Source organism: Pteropus alecto, unplaced genomic scaffold, assembly GCF_000325575.1.
Source record: "Pteropus alecto unplaced genomic scaffold, ASM32557v1 scaffold43, whole genome shotgun sequence".
Taxonomy (NCBI): Eukaryota; Metazoa; Chordata; class Mammalia; order Chiroptera; family Pteropodidae; genus Pteropus; species Pteropus alecto.
The window spans coordinates 7392422-7413955 of NW_006435764.1; the positions used below are offsets into that span (position 1 = coordinate 7392422).

Sequence of the window (21534 nt, forward strand, 5' to 3'; positions counted from 1 at the left end):
CCGGAACAGACCGTCTTAAGGTCAGTGGAGGGGGGGGCGGTGGGAGAGGTGGAGGTGACCGGATGGGGAGGGGGAGACCCCGGGTGGCCTCTGGAGGCAGGGTTTGGGTGGAAGAGACGAGGGGCTGGTGACCTCCGAGGCCGGTTGCATCCTGTCCACTTTCCATCTTTGTTGAGCCCTGGAGCACTGCGGGCTTGAGGACCTTGAGGACGGTGCTCCACACCCCCTCATTGCTGTGCCTTGCGCCCCAGTGTCCTGAGCTCATTCCCTTCCGTCATCCCAGATGGAGAAGGAGGAGGAGACGACCCGGGAGCTGCTGCTGCCCAACTGGCAGGGTAGCGGCTCGCACGGGCTGACCATTGCCCAGAGGGACGACGGCGTCTTTGTGCAGGAAGTCATGCAGAATTCCCCTGCGGCCCGCACTGGGGTGGTCAAGGAGGGTGAGTCACCTCAGGGTGCGGGCTGGGTGCGGGCTGGGTGCTGGGCTGGGGTGGGTGAGGGTGGTGGAGGGAAGGGCAGGGGGCAGGCAGAAGGGCCACCTGGCTGTGGAGGGCCTGTTCCTAGTGCCATTAGGCTGGTCAGTGCCCAGACCCTGCTGTCTCTTGCCCACTCGGGGTCTGTCACTTGCTCATGGTCCTTGGCGGGGACAGTCATGTAGGGTGGTGGAGACATAGTCCTCAGCTCCGACTCCACCGCTCACAACCTCTTGCCACTTTGGAGACTCTAAGCCTCAGCTTCCTCATCTGTACACCGGGTGTCACCACACCTGCCTTGCAGGGTGTCATGACACGCACTAAATGCACGTCGGTGAGGGCGCCGAGCACGCGGTGGTTGTGTGTTGTTTCCCTGAGACCCCCCTTCTTTCCCCTCCCTGCTCAGGGGACCAGATAGTGGGCGCCACCATCTACTTCGACAACCTGCAGTCGGGCGAGGTGACGCAGCTGCTGAGCACCATGGGGCACCACGCCGTGGGTCTGAAGCTGCACCGCAAGGGCGACCGCTCCCCTGAGCCCGGCCAGACCTGGACCCACGGAGTCTTCAGCTCCCATGGCTCCGAAGTGGTTCTGGTGAGTGCCTCACCCGCCCGTCCGCGCCCTGAGTTCCTCCCCGGCAACACCAGCCTGCTGGCCTCGCTTCCTGAGCCTTCTGTCCGCCCACTGGACCGCTCTTGTCATTCTTTCTCCTAATTTCACCCCCTCTGTCTCTCTGCTGAGCCAGTCTGTCTGTTCCTATTCACCTGGGGCATGTGGCCGACGCTGCCCCCAAGTGCCTCCTGCAGTCTCTTCTGAGTGCCGCAGCGTGGGAACCGACTCCTTCTGTCTGGTCCTAGATGTCGGGAGGAACGTTGGCCGCTCTGCCAGAGTCTTTGAAATGATTTCACGGGTGCCTAGCTCTGCCTCCCAGAGGCCTGGACTCACCTGTGAGTCAGAGGCTGAGCAGCAGAGTGCTTGAGGGACGTTTTCCTGTTCCTTCCGATGGCTTGTTCATGTAACAGATAATGGTCCTCGAAGTGGAAGTGTTCACCCGAGCACAAGCAGCCTCAACAGATACTTTGCAGGGGTCTTCGGGAGGAATCCCTTCCCGGTTAAACCAGCACACCAGTGAGTCGAGCCGAGAGCCTCAGGGTCAAGTCAGTGTAGAGCTGGTGGCCCGGAGGCGTCCCTGGTACTTGACAGGCTGATTTGAGTCTAGAACTATCCGTAAACTCTCTTCCCAGGCTGCGCAGTCCAGGAGTCTGCACCCCCCTCCCCATGACTTGCTTACTGGAGTTTCCCCAAATAATGTCTGTTTTCCTCTGTGATGTGGCTGTCAGCCCCTCTCATCGGCCCCCTGCGTTGAGCCCCAGGAGGCTCCATGGACCTCCGTTATGGTCCCAGCTTCTTTGGGAAACAGGCAGTCATGTTGTCGGCTGGGCTGTGGCCGGGCGTCTGTAACTCGGGCAGACTCTGCTGCAACCTGTGCCGGGCATGTCTTTCTGCAGAGCGGGGATGATGAGGAGTATCAGCGCATCTATGCCACGAAGATCAAGCCTCGGCTGAGGTCGGAGGATGGAGTGGAAGGGGACCCTGGGGAGACCCAGAGCCGCACCATCACGGTGACTAGGAGGGTCACGGCCTACACAGTGGATGTGACCGGCCGGGAAGGAGCCAAGGACATCGACATCAGCAGCCCTGAGTTCAAGATCAAGATTCCACGGCATGAACTGACGGAAATCTCCACTGTGGGTGTGGAGGCCCAGCCTGGGATGACCGTGATCAGACTGCCCTCGGGCTCGGGGGCAGTGTCTCCAACCACAGGCTCTGCTGTGGACATCCGAGCGGGGTCCATTTCCGCTTCGGGACCAGAGCTCCAAGGTGCTGGCCACTCGAAGCTCCAGGTCACCGTGCCTGGGATAAAGGTGGGAAGCCCGGGAGTCAATGTCAGTGCAAAGGGCTTGGACTTGGATGGCAAAGGGGGCATCCGGGTTCCAGGAGTGGACATTTTGTCTTCTCTTGGGGGTGAGGCAGTAGAGTTGCAGGGCCCATCTCTTGAGAATGGCAATAATGGGAAAATTAAAATACCAGCCATGAAGGTGCCAAAATTTGGTGTCCCAGAAGGGCCTGAAGGCCAGGCACCAGAGGCAGGATTGGCTGTTTTCACACCTGAATTCTCTGCGGGGCACAAGGAGGGCAAGCCAGGTGTGACCATTGGCGGGAACGTCCAGACCCCTCGGCTAGAAGTCGTTGCTCCCTCTGCTAATATTGAGGGGCTTAAGGGGAAGCTGAAGGGCCCCCAGATCACTGGGCCATCCCTTGAGGGAGAGCTAGGACTCAAAGGAGCCAAGCCACAGGGGAGGATAAGGGTGGACGTCTCTGCTCCCAAAATGAAGGGCAGCATCGCTGGCCCCAGTGTGGAAGGTCGAGCCTCTGACGTTGATATTCATGGGTCTGGGGGCGAACTAAATATGCCCAAAATGAAAGTCCAGAAATTCTCTGTATCGGGTTCTAAGGGAGAGGGAGCTGGCATTGATGTGACACTGCCCACAGGTGAAGTGACCCTTCCTGGGATCTCTGGGGATGTCAGCCTGCCCAGGGTGGCCACTGGGGGTCTGGAAGGGAAGATGAAGGGTACTAAAGTCAAGAGTCCTGAACTGATTACTCAGACCCCTAAAATCTCCATGCAGGATGTGGATCTGAGCCTTGGCTCCTCCAAACTGAAAGGAGACATTAAAGTTTCTGCTCCGGGAGTGCAAAGTGATGTTAAAGGCCCTCAAGTGGTAGTTAAAGGTTCCAAAGTGGACATAGAGACACCCAGCCTAGAGGGGACTCTGGCAGGCCCCAAGCTGAGTGGTCCTTCTGGAAAGATGGGAACCTGCAGTATCTCTATGGCAGATGTAGATTTAAATGTGGCTGCACCTAAAATGAAAGGGGGTGTAGACGTCACACTCCCGAAAGTAGAAGGGAAAGTCAAAGTCCCTGAAGTTGATGTCAAAGGCCCCAAAGTGGATGTCAGTGCCCCAGACGTGGATGTTCATGGCCCAGAATGGAACCTGAAAATGCCTAAGATGAAAATGCCCAAGTTCAGCACTCCAGGAGTCAAAGGGGAAGGCCCAGATGTAAATGTGAATCTACCCAAAGGAGATGTCAGTATTTCTGGGCCCAAGATCAACATGGAAGCCCCAGATGTCAACATAGGAGGCCTGGGGGGCAAACTTAAAGGCCCTGATGTTAAGTTGCCTGACGTGAGTGCCAAGACACCAAAGATCTCCATGCCCGATGTAGATTTGCATGTTAAAGGCACAAAGGTAAAAGGAGAGTATGATGTAACGGTACCAAAGCTTGAAGGAGAACTGAAGGGTCCCCAGGTGGACATCGCTGCTCCAGATGTGGACATTCATGGACCAGACTGGCATCTGAAGATGCCCAAGATGAAAATGCCCAAATTCGGTGTGCCAGGGTTCAAAGCAGAGGGCCCAGATGTGGATGTGAACTTGTCCAAGCCTGATGTGGATATTTCTGGGCCCAAGGTGGACATTAGTGCCCCGGATGTGAGAATTGAGGGACCAGAAGGAAAGTTGAAGGGCCCCAAGTTCAAGATGCCTGAGATGCACTTCAAGGCCCCCAAGGTCTCCATGCCAGATGTGGACTTACATTTGAAAGGCCCTAAAGTAAAAGGAGAATATGATGTCACAGTGCCAAAGGTGGAAGGTGAGATTAAAGTTCCTGATGTTGAACTTAAAAGTGCCAAATTGGACATTGATACTCCAGAAGTGGATGTTCATGGCCCAGACTGGCACCTGAAGATGCCCAAGGTGAAAATGCCCAAGTTCAGCATGCCAGGCTTCAAAGGAGAGGGCCCAGAAGTGGACGTGAACCTGCCCAAAGCTGACATTGACATCTCAGGACCCAAGGTGGATGTTGAAGTTCCAGATGTGAATATCGAAGGACCTGAAGGAAAGCTGAAGGGTCCCAAGTTTAAGATGCCTGAGATGGATATCAAGGCTCCAAAGATCTCCATGCCTGATGTGGATTTGCATTTGAAAGGTCCCACAGTAAAGGGAGAATATGATGTTACAGTGCCAAAGCTGGAAGGCGACCTGAAAGGGCCAAAAGTAGACATCAGTGCCCCAGACGTTGAAGTTCATGGTCCTGATTGGAACCTGAAGATGCCCAAGATGAAAATGCCCAAATTTACCATGCCCAGCCTCAAAGGTGAGGGCCCAGAATTGGATGTGAAGCTGCCCAAGGCTGATGTGGACATTTCTGCACCTAAGGTAGATATTAGGGCTCCAGATCTGAGCCTTGAAGGACCTGAAGGGAAGTTGAAAGGCCCCAAGTTTAAGATGCCTGAGATGCACTTCAAAGCTCCGAAGATGACTCTGCCAGATGTCGACCTCAATCTTAAAGGACCCAAAATGAAAGGAAATGTAGATATGTCTGCACCAAAAATAGAAGGTGAGATGAAAGTTCCAGATGTGGACATCAAAGGCCCCAAAGTAGACATTAAAGCACCAGATGTGGAAGTACAAGGTGGAGACTGGAGTCTCAAAATGCCCAAGATGAAAATGCCCAAGTTCAGCATGCCCAGCTTAAAAGGCGAGGGCCCAGATGTGGACGTAAACCTGCCCAAGGCTGACATTGACATCGCTGGACCCCAAATTGACATCGAAGCCCCAGATGTGAGCCTCGAGGGACCCGAAGGAAAGCTGAAGGGCCCCAAGTTTAAGATGCCTGAGATGCACTTCAAGGCCCCCAAGATCTCCATGCCTGATGTGGACTTACACTTGAAAGGCCCCAAAGTCAAAGGGGATGTCGATGTGGATGTCTCTGTCCCCAAGATAGAAGGTGAAATGAAAGTGCCAGACGTTGACCTCAAAGGACCCAAAGTGGACATTGATGTCCCTGATGTGGATGTTCACGGCCCAGACTGGAACTTGAAGATGCCCAAGATGAAAATGCCCAAGTTCAGCATGCCAGGCTTCAAAGGAGAGGGCCCAGGAGTGGATGTGAGTCTGCCCAAGACCGACATTGACATTTCTGGACCCAAGGTGGACATTGAAGCCCCAGATGTGAGCCTTGAGGGACCAGAAGGAAAGTTGAAGGGTCCCAAGTTTAAGATGCCTGAGATGCACTTCAAGGCCCCCAAGATCTCCATGCCTGATATGGACTTACACTTGAAAGGCCCTAAAGTCAAAGGGGATGTCGATGTGTCCGTGCCCAAGGTAGAAGGTGAAATGAAAGTGCCGGATGTGGACATCAAAGGCCCCAAGGTTGACATTGATGTCCCCGATGTTGACGTTCACGGCCCAGACTGGCACTTGAAGATGCCCAAGATGAAAATGCCCAAGTTCAGCATGCCGGGCTTCAAAGGAGAGGGCCCAGACGTGGATGTGAACCTGCCTAAGGCTGACATTGACATCTCTGGACCCAAGGTGGACATTGAAGCCCCAGATGTGAGCCTTGAGGGACCAGAAGGAAAGTTGAAGGGCCCCAAGTTCAAGATGCCTGAGATGCACTTCAAGGCCCCCAAGGTCTCCATGCCTGATGTGAACCTGAATCTTAAGGGGCCAAAACTCAAGGGTGATGTAGATGTGTCTTTGCCTGATGTAGAAGGTGAAATAAAAGTGCCAGATGTCGAACTTAAAGGACCCAAAGTTGACGTCTGTGCTCCAGATGTGGATGTTCATGGCCCAGACTGGCACTTGAAGATGCCCAAGATGAAAATGCCCAAGTTCAACATGCCTGGCTTCAAAGGAGAGGGCCCAGATGTGGATGTCAACCTGCCCAAGGCTGACATTGACATCTCAGGACCCAAGGTGGATGTTGAAGTTCCAGATGTGAATGTTGAAGGTCCAGATGCAAAACTAAGAGGTCCTAAATTTAAGATGCCAGAAATGAATATAAAACCTCAGAAGATATCCATGCCAGATGTTGGTTTACATTTGAAAGGTCCTAAAATTAAAGGAGACTATGGTGTAACAGCCCCAAAAGTAGAAGGAGAGATAAAAGCTCCTGATGTCAACATCAAAGGCCCCAAAGTGGACATTAATGCACCAGATGTGGGAGTTCATGGCCCAGACTGGCACCTGAAAATGCCCAAAGTGAAAATGCCCAAGTTCAGCATGCCTGGCTTCAAAGGAGAGGGCCCAGACGTGGATGTGAACCTGCCCAAGGCCGACATCGATGTCTCTGGACCTAAGGTGGACATCGATGCTCCAGATGTGAATATCGAAGGTCCAGAGGGGAAACTAAAGGGTCCCAAGTTTAAGATGCCAAGTATGAATATACAGACACACAAGATCTCTATGCCTGATGTTGGACTTAATCTGAAAGCCCCTAAACTGAAAACGGATGTGGACGTTTCCCTTCCTAAAGTGGAAGGAGACTTGAAAGTTCCTGAAATAGATGTGAAAGCCCCTAAGGTGGATGTGGATGTTGGTGATATTGACATTGAATGTCCCGAAGGAAAGCTGAAAGGTCCTAAGTTTAAGATGCCAGACATGCACTTCAAGGCCCCCAAGATCTCCATGCCTGATGTGGACTTACACTTGAAAGGCCCCAAAGTCAAAGGGGATGTCGATGTGGATGTCTCTATGCCTAAGATAGAAGGTGAAATGAAAGTGCCGGATGTTGATGTCAAAGGACCCAAAGTGGACATTGATGTCCCAGATGTGAATGTTCATGGCCCGGACTGGCACCTGAAGATGCCCAAGATGAAAATGCCCAAGTTTAGCATGCCAGGTTTCAAAGGCGAGGGCCCGGACATGGATGTGAACTTGCCAAAGGCCGACATTAATGTTTCTGGCCCCAAAGTGGACATTGATGCACCTGATTTGGATATTGAGGGACCCGAAGGGAAATTAAAAGGCTCTAAATTTAAAATGCCTAAGTTGAATATCAAACCTTCCAAGATATCCATGCCAAATGTGGACTTCAATTTGAAGGGACCCAAACTGAAAGGAGAGATAGATGCTTCTGTGCCAGAACTCGAAGGTGATCTCAGAGGTCCACAAGTTGATATCAAAGGTCCCAGTGTGGATGTGGAGGTGCCTGACGTTGATCTGGAATGTCCTGATGCAAAGTTGAAGGGCCCTAAGTTTAAGATGCCTGAGATGCACTTCAAGGCCCCCAAGATCTCCATGCCTGATATAGACTTAAACTTGAAAGGGCCCAAAGTCAAAGGAGATGTCGATGTGTCTGTGCCAAAATTGGAAGGAGATTTGAAGGGCCCCAGTGTGGATGTGGAGGTGCCTGATGTTGATCTGGAATGTCCTGATGCAAAGTTGAAGGGCCCTAAGTTTAAGATGCCTGAGATGCACTTCAAGGCTCCCAAGATCTCCATGCCTGATGTGGACTTACACTTGAAAGGCCCCAAAGTCAAAGGGGATGTCGATGTGTCCGTGCCCAAGGTAGAAGGTGAAATGAAAGTGCCAGATGTTGACCTCAAAGGACCTAAAGTGGACATTGATGTCCCCGATGTTGATGTTCAAGGCCCGGACTGGCACCTGAAGATGCCCAAGATGAAAATGCCCAAGTTCAGCATGCCGGGCTTCAAAGGAGAGGGCCCAGAAGTGGATGTGAACCTGCCCAAGGCTGATATTGACATCTCTGGACCCAAGGTGGACATTGAAGCCCCAGATGTGAGCCTTGAGGGACCAGAAGGGAAGCTGAAGGGTCCCAAGTTTAAGATGCCAGACATGCACTTCAAGGCTCCCAAGATCTCCATGCCTGATGTGGACTTACACTTGAAAGGCCCCAAAGTCAAAGGGGATGTCGATGTGTCCGTGCCCAAGGTAGAAGGTGAAATGAAAGTGCCGGATGTGGACATCAAAGGCCCCAAAGTTGACATCAGTGTTCCAGATGTGGATGCTCATGGCCCAGACTGGCACTTGAAGATGCCCAAGATGAAAATGCCCAAGTTCAGCATGCCAGGCTTCAAAGGAGAGGGCCCAGACGTGGACGTGAACCTGCCCAAGGCTGACATTGACATCTCTGGACCCAAAGTGGACATTGAAACTCCAGATGTGACTGTCGAGGGTCCAGAAGGAAAACTGAAAGGTCCTAAGTTCAAGATGCCTGAGATGCACTTTCATGCCCCCAAGATTTCCATGCCTGATGTGGACTTCAACTTAAAGGGGCCTAAAATTAAAGGAGACGTTGATGTTTCTGCCCCAAAGATGGAAGGAGAGTTAAAGGGTCCAGAATTGGATGTCAAGGGCCCCAAATTGGATGTTGACATGCCAGACGTAGCTGTGGAAGGCCCAGATGGCAAATGGAAAAGTCCTAAATTTAAGATGCCGGACATGCACTTTAAAGCTCCCAAAATCTCCATGCCAGACATTAATCTACACTTAAAAAGCCCCAAGGTCAAGGGAGAGGTGGATGTAGATGTTCCTAAATTGGAAGGTGACTTTAAAGGACCAGACCTGAAAGGTGACATCAGTGGCCCAGATATCGACATTGAAGGACCAGAGGGCAAATTGAAAGGCCCCAAGTTCAAGATGCCTGACATGCATTTCAAAGCCCCAAATATTTCTATGCCTGATGTGGACTTAAATCTGAAAGGACCGAAAATCAAGGGGGATGTAGATGTGTCTGTGCCCGAGGTAGAAGGTAAAATTAAAGTACCAGATGTGAACATCAAAGGCCCCAAAGTAGACATAAATGCGCCTGATGTTCATGGCCCAGACTGGCACCTGAAGATGCCCAAGATGAAAATGCCCAAGTTCAGCATGCCTGGCTTCAAAGGAGAGGGCCCAGACGTGGATGTGAACCTGCCCAAGGCTGACATTGACATCTCTGGACCCAAAGTGGACATCGAAGGCCCTGATGTTAACATCGAAGGACCTGAGGGAAAGTTGAAAGGTCCTAAGTTCAAGATGCCAGAGATGAACATCAAAGCTCCCAAGATCTCCATGCCTGACTTTGATTTGCATCTGAAAGGTCCCAAGGTAAAGAGTGATGTGGATGTATCTCTGCCTAAAGTGGAAGGTCCTGATGTTGATATCAAAGGGCCCAAAGTGGACATCGATGCCCCAGATGTGGATGTTCAAGGCCCAGACTGGCACCTGAAGATGCCCAAGGTGAAAATGCCCAAGTTCAGCATGCCCGGCTTCAAAGGAGAGGGCCCAGACGTGGATGTGAACCTGCCAAAGGCTGACATCGATGTCTCAGCACCCAAAGTGGACCTCGAATGTCCAGATGTGAGTGTTGAAGGACCAGAAGGAAAGTGGAAAAGTCCAAAGTTTAAGATGCCGGAAATGCATTTTAAGACTCCAAAGATATCCATGCCAGATATTGATCTTAATCTGACAGGTCCAAAAGTGAAAGGAGAGCTGGATGTTACAGGTCCCAAGGTAGAGGGAGATCTGAAAGGCCCTGAAGTTGACCTCAAAGGCCCCAAAATGGATATCGATGTCCCCGATGTGGACGTTCATGGCCCAGATTGGCACTTGAAGATGCCGAAGATGAAAATGCCCAAGTTCAGCATGCCTGGCTTCAAAGGAGAGGGCCCAGAAGTGGACGTGAACCTGCCCAAGGCTGACATTGACATCTCTGGACCCAAAGTGGACATCGAAGGCCCTGATGTTAACATCGAAGGACCTGAGGGAAAGTTGAAAGGCCCTAAGTTCAAGATGCCTGAGATGAACATCAAAGCTCCCAAGATCTCCATGCCTGACTTTGATTTGCATCTGAAAGGTCCCAAGGTAAAGTGCCTAAGGTGGAAGGTGACCTGAAAGGGCCAGAGGTGGACATTGAGGGTCCCGAAGGGAAAATCAAAGGTCCCAAATTTAAGATGCCCGACGTGCATTTCAAAACTCCACAAATCTCCATGAGTGACATTGATTTGAACTTGAAAGGACCTAAAGTAAAAGGAGATTTGGACGTTTCCATTCCTAAACTGGAAGGAGATGTGAAAGGCCCTAAGCTGGACATAGACACTCCTGACATTGACATTCACGGCCCAGAAGGGAAACTGAAGGGCCCCAAGTTTAAAATGCCTGACTTGCATCTCAAGGCACCCAAGATCTCCATGCCTGAAGTTGACCTGAATCTGAAGGGTCCTAAAGTAAAGGGTGATGTGGACGTTTCTCTGCCCAAAGTGGAAGGCGACCTCAAGGGCCCCGAAGTAGACATCAAGGGCCCCAAAGTGGACATTGATGTTCCAGATGTGGATGTTCATGGCCCAGACTGGCACCTGAAGATGCCCAAGGTGAAAATGCCCAAGTTCAGCATGCCTGGCTTCAAAGGAGAGGGCCCAGACGTGGATGTGAACCTGCCCAAGGCTGACATTGACATCTCAGGACCCAAGGTGGCCGTTGATGTTCCAGATGTGAATATCGAAGGTCCAGATGCGAAGCTAAAGGGCCCCAAGTTCAAGATGCCAGAGATGAATATCAAAGCTCCTAAGATATCAATGCCAGATTTGGACCTTAATCTTAAAGGCCCTAAAATGAAAGGAGATGTGGATGTTTCACTTCCAAATGTAGAAGGTGATTTGAAAGGACCTATGCTTGACATCAAAGGCCCAAAGTTAGATTTAGATGCTCCAGATATTGACATTCATGGCCCAGAAGGTAAATTGAAAGGTCCAAAACTAAAGATGCCTGACATGCATGTAAACATGCCCAAGATCTCCATGCCAGAAATTGACTTGAATTTGAAAGGCTCAAAGCTTAAAGGAGACGTTGATGTTTCTGGGCCCAAATTAGAAGGTGACATTAAAGCTCCCAAGTTGGATGTAAAGGGCCCAGAAGTGGACATTTCTGGTCCTAAGCTCAATATTGAAGGCAAGTCCAAGAAATCTCGTTTTAAGCTTCCCAAATTTAATTTTTCGGGCTCCAAAGTTCAGACACCTGAGGTGGACGTCAAAGTTAAAAAGCCAGATGTTGATGTAACAGGCCCCAAAGTTGATATCAATGCTCCCGATGTTGAGGTCCAAGGAAAAGTGAAAGGATCCAAGTTCAAAATGCCTTTCCTGAGTATTTCATCTCCTAAAGTTTCTATGCCGGATGTGGAGTTAAATCTGAAAGGTCCTAAAGTCAAAGGAGACATAGATGTTGCTGGTCCAAATTTAGAAGGTGACTTTAAGGAACCCAAAGTGGATATTAAGGCACCAGAAGTTCATCTTGATGCACCTGATGTGGATGTTCACGGTCCAGACTGGAATTTGAAAATGCCCAAGATGAAAATGCCCAAGTTTGGTGTGCCTGGCTTAAAAGCAGAAGGGCCTGACATGGCTATGGATCTGCCAAAAGGAGATATCAAGATAGAGGGACCCAGCATGGATTTTGAGGGCCCAGAAGTAAATGTGGAAGGTCTAGAAGGAGGCTTAAAGGGTCCCAAATTCAAGATGCCTGACATAAATATCAAAGCCCCCAAGATCTCCATGCCTGACATTGATTTAAACTTGAAAGGCCCCAAAGTTAAAGGTGATGGGGATGTTTCTCTGCCCAAAGTTGAAGGAGATCTGAAAGGGCCAGGGGTTGATATCAAAGGGCCCAAAGTGGACATCGATGCCCCAGATGTGGACGTTCATGGCCCAGACTGGCACCTGAAGATGCCCAAGGTGAAAATGCCCAAGTTCAGCATGCCTGGCTTCAAAGGAGAGGGTCCAGAGGTGGATGTTACCCTCCCTAAAGCTGACCTTGATATTTCTGGCCCCAAAGTGGACATTGATGCCCCAGATGTGAATATCGAAGGTCCAGATGCAAAACTGAAGGGCCCTAAGTTCAAGATGCCAGAGATGAACATCAAAGCTCCCAAAATCTCTATGCCGGACTTTGATCTGAACCTGAAGGGCCCCAAAATGAAGGGTGATGTGGACGTGTCTTTGCCCAAAGTGGAAGGTGACCTGAAGGGCCCTGAGGTGGACATCAAGGGCCCTAAAGTGGACATTGACACTCCTGATATTAACATCGAAGGCCCAGAGGGGAATTTGAAGGGACCCAAATTCAAGATGCCAGAAATGCACCTAAAGGCTCCCAAGATCTCAATGCCTGATATTGATTTAAACCTAAAGGGCCCCAAGGTGAAAGGTGATGTGGACCTTTCCCTCCCCAAGATTGAAGGAGATCTGAAAGGCCCTGAGATAGACATCAAAGGTCCGAAAGTGGACATCGGTGCTCCTGATGTGGATGTTCATGGCCCAGACTGGCACCTGAAGATGCCCAAGGTGAAAATGCCCAAGTTCAGCATGCCTGGCTTCAAAGGAGAGGGCCCAGACGTGGATGTGAACCTGCCCAAGGCTGACATTGACATCTCAGGACCCAAAGTGGACATTGAAGGCCCTGATGTTAACATCGAAGGTCCTGAGGGGAAATTGAAAGGTCCTAAGTTCAAGATGCCAGAGATGAACATCAAAGCTCCCAAGATCTCCATGCCTGACTTTGATTTGCATCTGAAAGGTCCCAAGGTAAAAGGCGATGTGGATGTTTCCCTACCTAAGGTGGAAGGTGATCTGAAAGGCCCTGAAGTTGACCTCAAAGGCCCCAAAGTGGACATCAATGCCCCAGATGTGGATGTTCAAGGCCCAGACTGGCACCTGAAGATGCCCAAGGTGAAAATGCCCAAGTTCAGCATGCCTGGTTTCAAAGGAGAGGGCCCAGATGTGGATGTGAACCTGCCCAAGGCTGACATCGATATCTCAGCACCCAAAGTGGATGTTGAAGTTCCAGATGTGAATATCGAAGGTCCAGATGCGAAGCTGAAGGGCCCCAAGTTCAAGATGCCAGAGATGAACATCAAAGCACCCAAGATCTCCATGCCTGACATTGATCTGAACCTGAGGGGCCCCAAAATGAAGGGCGATGTGGATGTTTCTCTGCCCAAAGTGGAAGGTGACCTCAAGGGTCCTGGAATTGACATCAAAGGCCCCAAAGTGGACATTGATGCCCCCGATGTGGACGTTCATGGCCCAGACTGGCACCTGAAGATGCCCAAGGGGAAAATGCCCAAGTTCAGCATGCCTGGCTTCAAAGGAGAAGGCCCAGAAGTGGATGTGAACCTGCCCAAGGCTGACATCGATGTCTCAGGACCCAAGGTGGACATTGATGTTCCAGATGTGAATATCGAAGGTCCAGATGCGAAGCTGAAGGGCCCCAAGTTCAAGATGCCAGAGATGAACATCAAAGCACCCAAGATCTCCATGCCTGACCTTGATCTGAACCTGAGGGGCCCCAAAATGAAGGGCGATGTGGATGTCTCTCTGCCCAAAGTGGAAGGTGACCTCAAGGGTCCTGGAATTGACATCAAAGGGCCCAAAGTGGACATTGATGCCCCCGATGTGGACGTTCATGGCCCAGACTGGCACCTGAAGATGCCCAAGGGGAAAATGCCCAAGTTCAGCATGCCTGGTTTCAAAGGAGAGGGCCCAGATGTGGATGTGAACCTGCCCAAGGCTGACATCGATGTCTCAGGACCCAAGGTGGACATTGATGTTCCAGATGTGAATATCGAAGGTCCAGATGCGAAGCTGAAGGGCCCCAAGTTCAAGATGCCAGAGATGAACATCAAAGCACCCAAGATCTCCATGCCTGACCTTGATCTGAACCTGAGGGGCCCCAAAATGAAGGGCGATGTGGATGTCTCTCTGCCCAAAGTGGAAGGTGACCTCAAGGGTCCTGGAATTGACATCAAAGGGCCCAAAGTGGACATTGATGCCCCCGATGTGGACGTTCATGGCCCAGACTGGCACCTGAAGATGCCCAAGGGGAAAATGCCCAAGTTCAGCATGCCTGGTTTCAAAGGAGAGGGCCCAGATGTGGATGTGAACCTGCCCAAGGCTGACATCGATGTCTCAGGACCCAAGGTGGACATTGATGTTCCAGATGTGAATATCGAAGGTCCAGATGCGAAGCTGAAGGGCCCCAAGTTCAAGATGCCAGAGATGAACATCAAAGCACCCAAGATCTCCATGCCTGACCTTGATCTGAACCTGAGGGGCCCCAAAATGAAGGGCGATGTGGATGTCTCTCTGCCCAAAGTGGAAGGTGACCTCAAGGGTCCTGGAATTGACATCAAAGGGCCCAAAGTGGACATTGATGCCCCCGATGTGGACGTTCATGGCCCAGACTGGCACCTGAAGATGCCCAAGGGGAAAATGCCCAAGTTCAGCATGCCTGGTTTCAAAGGAGAGGGCCCAGATGTGGATGTGAACCTGCCCAAGGCTGACATCGATGTCTCAGGACCCAAGGTGGACATTGATGTTCCAGATGTGAATATCGAAGGTCCAGATGCGAAGCTGAAGGGCCCCAAGTTCAAGATGCCAGAGATGAACATCAAAGCACCCAAGATCTCCATGCCTGACCTTGATCTGAACCTGAGGGGCCCCAAAATGAAGGGCGATGTGGATGTCTCTCTGCCCAAAGTGGAAGGTGACCTCAAGGGTCCTGGAATTGACATCAAAGGGCCCAAAGTGGACATTGATGCCCCCGATGTGGACGTTCATGGCCCAGACTGGCACCTGAAGATGCCCAAGGGGAAAATGCCCAAGTTCAGCATGCCTGGTTTCAAAGGAGAGGGCCCAGATGTGGATGTGAACCTGCCCAAGGCTGACATCGATGTCTCAGGACCCAAGGTGGACATTGATGTTCCAGATGTGAATATCGAAGGTCCAGATGCGAAGCTGAAGGGCCCCAAGTTCAAGATGCCAGAGATGAACATCAAAGCACCCAAGATCTCCATGCCTGACCTTGATCTGAACCTGAGGGGCCCCAAAATGAAGGGCGATGTGGATGTCTCTCTGCCCAAAGTGGAAGGTGACCTCAAGGGTCCTGGAATTGACATCAAAGGGCCCAAAGTGGACATTGATGCCCCCGATGTGGACGTTCATGGCCCAGACTGGCACCTGAAGATGCCCAAGGGGAAAATGCCCAAGTTCAGCATGCCTGGTTTCAAAGGAGAGGGCCCAGATGTGGATGTGAACCTGCCCAAGGCTGACATCGATGTCTCAGGACCCAAGGTGGACATTGATGTTCCAGATGTGAATATCGAAGGTCCAGATGCGAAGCTGAAGGGCCCCAAGTTCAAGATGCCAGAGATGAACATCAAAGCACCCAAGATCTCCATGCCTGACCTTGATCTGAACCTGAGGGGCCCCAAAATGAAGGGCGATGTGGATGTCTCTCTGCCCAAAGTGGAAGGTGACCTCAAGGGTCCTGGAATTGACATCAAAGGGCCCAAAGTGGACATTGATGCCCCCGATGTGGACGTTCATGGCCCAGACTGGCACCTGAAGATGCCCAAGGTGAAGATGCCCAAGTTCAGCATGCCTGGCTTCAAAGGAGAGGGCCCAGACGTGGATGTGAACCTGCCCAAGGCCGACCTTGCTGTCTCAGGACCTAAGGTGGACATTGATGTTCCAGATGTGAATATTGAAGGTCCAGATGCAAAACTGAAGGGCCCCAAGTTCAAAATGCCTGAGATAAATATCAAAGCCCCCAAAATCTCCATGCCTGATGTTGATCTGGATTTGAAAGGACCCAAAGTCAAAGGAGATTTTGATGTGTCTGTTCCTAAGGTTGAAGGTAGTTTTAAAGGCCCAGAAGTAGACCTTAAAGGTCCAGGTCTTGATTTTGAAGGCCCTGATGCCAAATTCAGTGGCCCAAATTTGAAGATGCCATCACTGGATATATCTGCCCCTAAAGTAACTGTTCCTGATATCGATTTGCATCTCAAGGCACCCAAAATCGGAGTTTCTGGTCCCAAATTAGAAGGTGGTGAACTGGACCTCAAGGGACCCAAACTTGACTTAGAAGCTCCAAATTTAGATGTACACATGGAGAGCCCAGATCTTAACATTGAGGGACCAGATGTTAAAATTCCCAAATTTAAGAAACCCAAGTTTGGATTTGGGGCAAAAAGCCCCAAAGCTGACATCAAATCACCTTCACTGGAGGTGACTGTTCCTGAGGCGGAGCTGAATGTCGAGACTCCTGAAATCAGTGTTGGTGGCAAGGGCAAGAAAAGTAAATTTAAAATGCCGAAAATACACATGAGTGGGCCTAAAATTAAGGCCAAGAAACAAGGATTTGATCTGAATGTCCCTGGGGGCGAAATTGATGCCAGTCTCAAGACTTCTGATGTAGATCTGAATGTCGCAGGGCCAGATGCCACACTTAAATCTCCTAAAACCAAGAAACCTATGTTTGGAAAGATGTACTTCCCAGACGTAGAATTTGACATTAAATCACCTAAATTTAAAACGGAGGCCCCCCTCCCTACCCCCAAATTGGAGGGGGAGATCCAGGCACCCGATCTGGATATTGCTTCACCGGGGATTAACGTGGAAGGTCCCGACATCAAGCTGAAGGCTCCCAAGTTCAAGGCGCCAGGTGTGGATGTCTCAGGTCCCAAAATAGAGGGCGATTTGAAAGGCCCCAGGGTGCAGGCAAACTTGAACGCACCTGGCATCAACGTTGAAGGCCCAGATGCTAAAGTGAAAGGCCCGTCATTTGGCATTTCTGCCCCTCAAGTCACCATCCCTGATGTGAACGTTAGCTTGAAAGGACCAAAGATTAAGGGCGATGGCCCCAGTGTGGGACTAGAAGGACCAGACGTAGATCTGCAAGGTCCAGACTCGAAAATCAAGTTCCCCAAGTTTTCGATGCCCAAGATCGGTGTCCCTGGTGTGAAAATAGAGGGTGGGGGAGCTGGGGGCCATGCCCAGCTGCCCTCGCTGGAGGGAGGCTTGAGTGCACCGGATGTTAAGTTCGAAGGGCCTGACGTGTCTCTGAAGGGGCCAAAAGTAGACTTGCCTTCAGCGAACCTGTCGATGCCAAAAGTCTCTGGACCGGACCTGAACCTGAAAGGACCAAGCCTGCAGGGAGACCTGGCTGTCTCCGGTGACGTCAAGTGCCCGAAAGTATCAGTAGGTGCTCCCAACCTAAACTTGGAGGCACCCGAAGGTGGTTTTACACTTCCCCAAATGAAGCTGCCCCAGTTTGGCATCTCCGCGCCAGGGTCCGACTTGGACATCAATGTCAAGGGGCCACGAGTTACTGGGGAACTAAAAGGGCCGGGCGTGGATGTGAACCTGGGCGGCCTGAACCTGAAAGGGCCTCAGATCTCCGGCCCTCAAATCTCAGCACCGGATGTGGACTTGAACTTGGAAGGACCAAAAGTAAAAGGGAGCCTCGGGGTCTCTGGTGAGATGAAAGGCCCCTCTGTTGGAGGAGGTGTTCCAGGCATCAGCGTTCAGGGCCTAGAAGGAAACCTCCAAATGCCTGGAATGAAGGCCTCTGGATGTGACATGGAGCTGCGAGGTGTCAACGTGAAACTCCCCACGGGGCAAATTTCCGGCCCTGAAATCAAAGGCAATCTGAAAGGTTCAGGAGTAGGTGTCCACGGCGCCCCTCCCGACATCAGCGTGAAGGGGCCTTCGTTTAACATGGCATCTCCTGAGTCAGATTTCGGTGTCAGCTTGAAGGGTCCGAAAGTCAAAGGAGGTGTGGATGTTTCAGGGGGTGTCAGTGCCCCAGATATCAGCCTGGGTGAAGGGCATATGAGTGTCAAAGGTTCTGGGGGTGAGTGGAAGGGACCCCAGGTTTCCTCTGCTCTCAACTTGGAGGCACCTAAGTTTGCTGGAGGACTTCATTTCTCAGGACCAAAGGTGGAAGGAGGTGTGAAAGGAGGCCAGATTGGACTCCAGGGTCCTGGACTGAGTGTGTCTGGGCCTCAAGGCCACTTGGAAAGCAGATCTGGAAAAGTAACATTCCCCAAGATGAAGATTCCCAAATTCACCTCTGGCCGAGAGCTGGTTGGCAGAGAAGTAGGAGTGGATATTAACTTCCCTCAAGTGGAGGCCGGTGTCCAGGCCGGTGCCGGGGAGGGCGAGTGGGAGGAGTCCGACGTGAAACTTAAGAAGTCCAAAATCAAAATGCCCAAGTTCAATTTTTCTAAGGCTAAAGGGAAAGGTGCTGTCACTGGCTCACCAGAAGCGTCCATTTCGGGGTCCAAAGGTGACCTGAAGAGCTCGAAGGTCAGCCTCGGCTCTCTGGAAGGGGAGGCAGAGGCCGAACCATCTTCGCCCAAAGCCAAGTTCTCCTTATTTAAAAGTAAGAAGCCACGGCACCGCTCGAATTCCTTCAGCGACGAAAGGGAGCTCTCTGCACCTACCACCCCGACCGGGACTTTGGAGTTCGAAGGTGGGGAAATGGCGCTGGAAGGCGGAAAAGTCAAAGGGAAACAGGGCAAGCTGAAGTTTGGTACCTTTGGTGGCTTGGGGTCAAAGAGCAAAGGTCATTATGAGGTGACTGGGAGCGATGACGAGGCAGGCAAGTTACAGGGGAGTGGAGTGTCCTTGGCCTCTAAGAAGTCCCGACTGTCCTCTTCCTCCAGCAATGACAGTGGGACCAAGGTTGGCATCCAGCTTCCCGAGGTGGAGCTGGTGGTTTCCGCAAAGAAAGAGTAGCAGGCCTTTGTGTACATAGATGTATAAAACTACACCAGCCTGGGGTGTGTTTGTATATAATCTCAGAGAGAAACACACTCACAGCCTCAGCAGTCATGCAAAGATTTTGGCCTCCGCCAGTGGCAAGCGCTGACAAGCCAGCCGCATTTAGGCTCCCGGAGCTTTGCAGATAGGTGAAGAGTTACAAGGTCATCCAGCCCGTGTGCGGAGTCAACAGTATTTGCCTTAAGATTTCAGTTTTTTTTTTTGTTTTTTTTTTTGCATTGGATGCTGAGAGCTCCTGTTTACTATGCAAGCTTTTGTGTTTATTATCCTCATTTTTACTGAACATTGTTAGTGTTGGGGTAATGGAAACCCACTTTTTCATCGTAATGACTTTGGGGGCTTTTGTTAGTAAGGGTGGGGTGGGGTAGAAAGCAGTAGAGAGGGCCAGCCCTCTGTTTCAACTAAGATTGGTTCTGTTTACACAGCAAACACCCAAAATGGCGGAGAGGAACCGGCAGGCTGGGCGCGTGGGTGTTTTCTAGAAGGCTTCAGCATTGCTTTTTTTTCCCTGGGGCAGTGGCCCCAGCCAGTGTGGTGTTCATGGTGAGAGGGAGTTAGAATCTCTTTGCAAACTGGCCAACCCACTAGCTCAACACAAGGGGCTTCCATTCTGTGTTTTGTAAGAGAAATGTTTTCTTTATAGCCGCCATGTTCCTGATATTCTGATCTCTTTTAACAAATGTTATGATTAAGAAAATTTCCCGCACTTTACTGGCAAATTAATTGAGAGTGTAAGAAAATTGATGCTGTCAAAGGCAAATAAAGCTGTTTATTAACCCTGATGTCTCGTGCCTTTGCATTGTGTGTCGAGAGGATGAAGCTGGGGGAGGCTGTACACCAGCCCTGACAGGTCACTGCATCTACCCAGTGGCATCGCTGGCTTTATTAATGGGCAATGGGAGGAATTCTTGGCTTCTCACGGTGAGGCTGGCCGTACCATTGCTGAGAAGTCAAGAGGGGCGTGGCGTGTTGGCAGCCCAAGCCCCAGAACCCACTCATCAACTTTGCATCCTCAGATACGAATACACGAATCAGAAATAGTGCTAAATGGGTAAAAAGTGTACAGGTGTGAATGAAAAAATAAAGAGGCCGATTGGAGTGGCCGAAAGGGATCTGGCTGTGAATTGCGGGCCTGTCATCTATCCCTGACTTGGCCGTCGCTTTGCTGGGTGGCCTCCAGTTACCTGCCCTGTCTGGGCTGCAGTTTTCTCGTCATTGAAACGAGGGTGCTGATCTTGCAGTAGATGTCTTTATGGTTCCTTTTAGTCCGTTATAAGGCTAAACTTTATGACATCTCTTCTCACCATAGTCCCCTTATGATTTCCAGCTCTGCGGACCGTATGTGGTGGAGAGCCTTCTAGAAACTGGTTCCTAATGTTGGTCATTGTTGGGCAGAGAGCAGCAGCACCCTCCTATGCCAAAACAATCGGACCAAGCTCGTCCCCCTTGTCATTCCCCAAAGCTGCCACGTTTCTGCCGGTGGAGGCAGCTCTGCACCTCTCTGGTCTCCCCCAGACCAGGGGTAACAGCTGCCACCCCATCCCGCTCCCCAGTACCATCTTGTCAGCTGGTTTCTGCGTGTATCACTGGGACCTTCTGTCTGCATAAACTCCACCTGCCTTTGCTTGATTTCGGCCCAGCATTCATCAGCTCCCAGCATTCATCAGCTTTATTTTCTTGGGAAATCCGTTCATTCCCACCTCAGTCAGCACAGCCCGAGGGTTTTGGAAGGTAATCAGGGATAGGTAATAAGGGAGGTGCTTGATCCCCTGCTGCTTTTCTTAAGAGGACCGACCTGTAGCCACTTTTGTGAATCGGGTGACACTTCCTTGAACCTCAGTTTTGTCACCCATAAAATGGGGACAGTATCCATAGGACAGTCCCTTCAGGTATTCGGGTTGTCTGCTATGCAAGGGCACAGCTGCATGTTAATTTATGGAGAGCAGGAGGTTGGGTACAGAGTCCCAGAGAGGCGGCTGAGTCTCTTTACACACACTCGGAAGAGTGCGAGGCCCACTGGCACACGTCTACCTGCAGCTTCCTTCCGTCCTAACCATCTGGGTACCTCCGAGGATGCTTTCACTCAACCACAGCTCAAAGTTCAATTCCTGATCCTTAATTCTGAAGCTGAGAATTAAGTGATGTGGGATGGGACAGTGCATGGTTCCCAAGTCGTATGTCCTGGTGTCTGGAGGGTGGGATGAGGGGGTGACGGTGGGATGCTCTGTGTACACAGCTGGAGGGGGAATGTCCCCTGGGACGCTGGAAAGATCCCTTGGGTAGAACTAGCTAGGTTGTCCAATGGTACATCGTTTTTTTTTTTTTCTTCTTCTTTTTTTAGCTTGAGGAAGGGGTGATGTAAGCCAGTAGTAGCCCTCAGTATCCATTCAATAAGTAATTTTTGAGCCCTGCTGGTCTCAGAAGCCTCCTCTGCTGACTTCCACAGACGGAATGATATGGTGGATGTGGGAAACTGGAACGCTTCAGATGCCGGAACATACACATGTAAACGATACTCCTCCCAGGGACGATGAGGATAAGGATAGTGCTGGTTCCTGGGCCCTCGGGGCGAGAGATCATTGGCTGGGACAGTCTGGG

At 51.1% G+C, this 21534-nt stretch overlaps 1 protein-coding gene across 1 annotated transcript; it reads left to right on the plus strand.

The window, feature by feature from the left end:
* Nucleotides 1–257: 257 nt before the first annotated feature.
* AHNAK (AHNAK nucleoprotein) lies at nt 258–19718 on the plus strand. Its single transcript, XM_006911214.3, is given in 4 exon segments — nt 258–440; nt 880–1067; nt 1982–10191; nt 10194–19718. Coding segments are annotated over 4 exon segments (17253 nt in total). The 5' UTR covers nt 258–283; the 3' UTR covers nt 18892–19718.
* The last annotated feature ends 1816 nt before the right edge of the window (nt 19719–21534 follow it).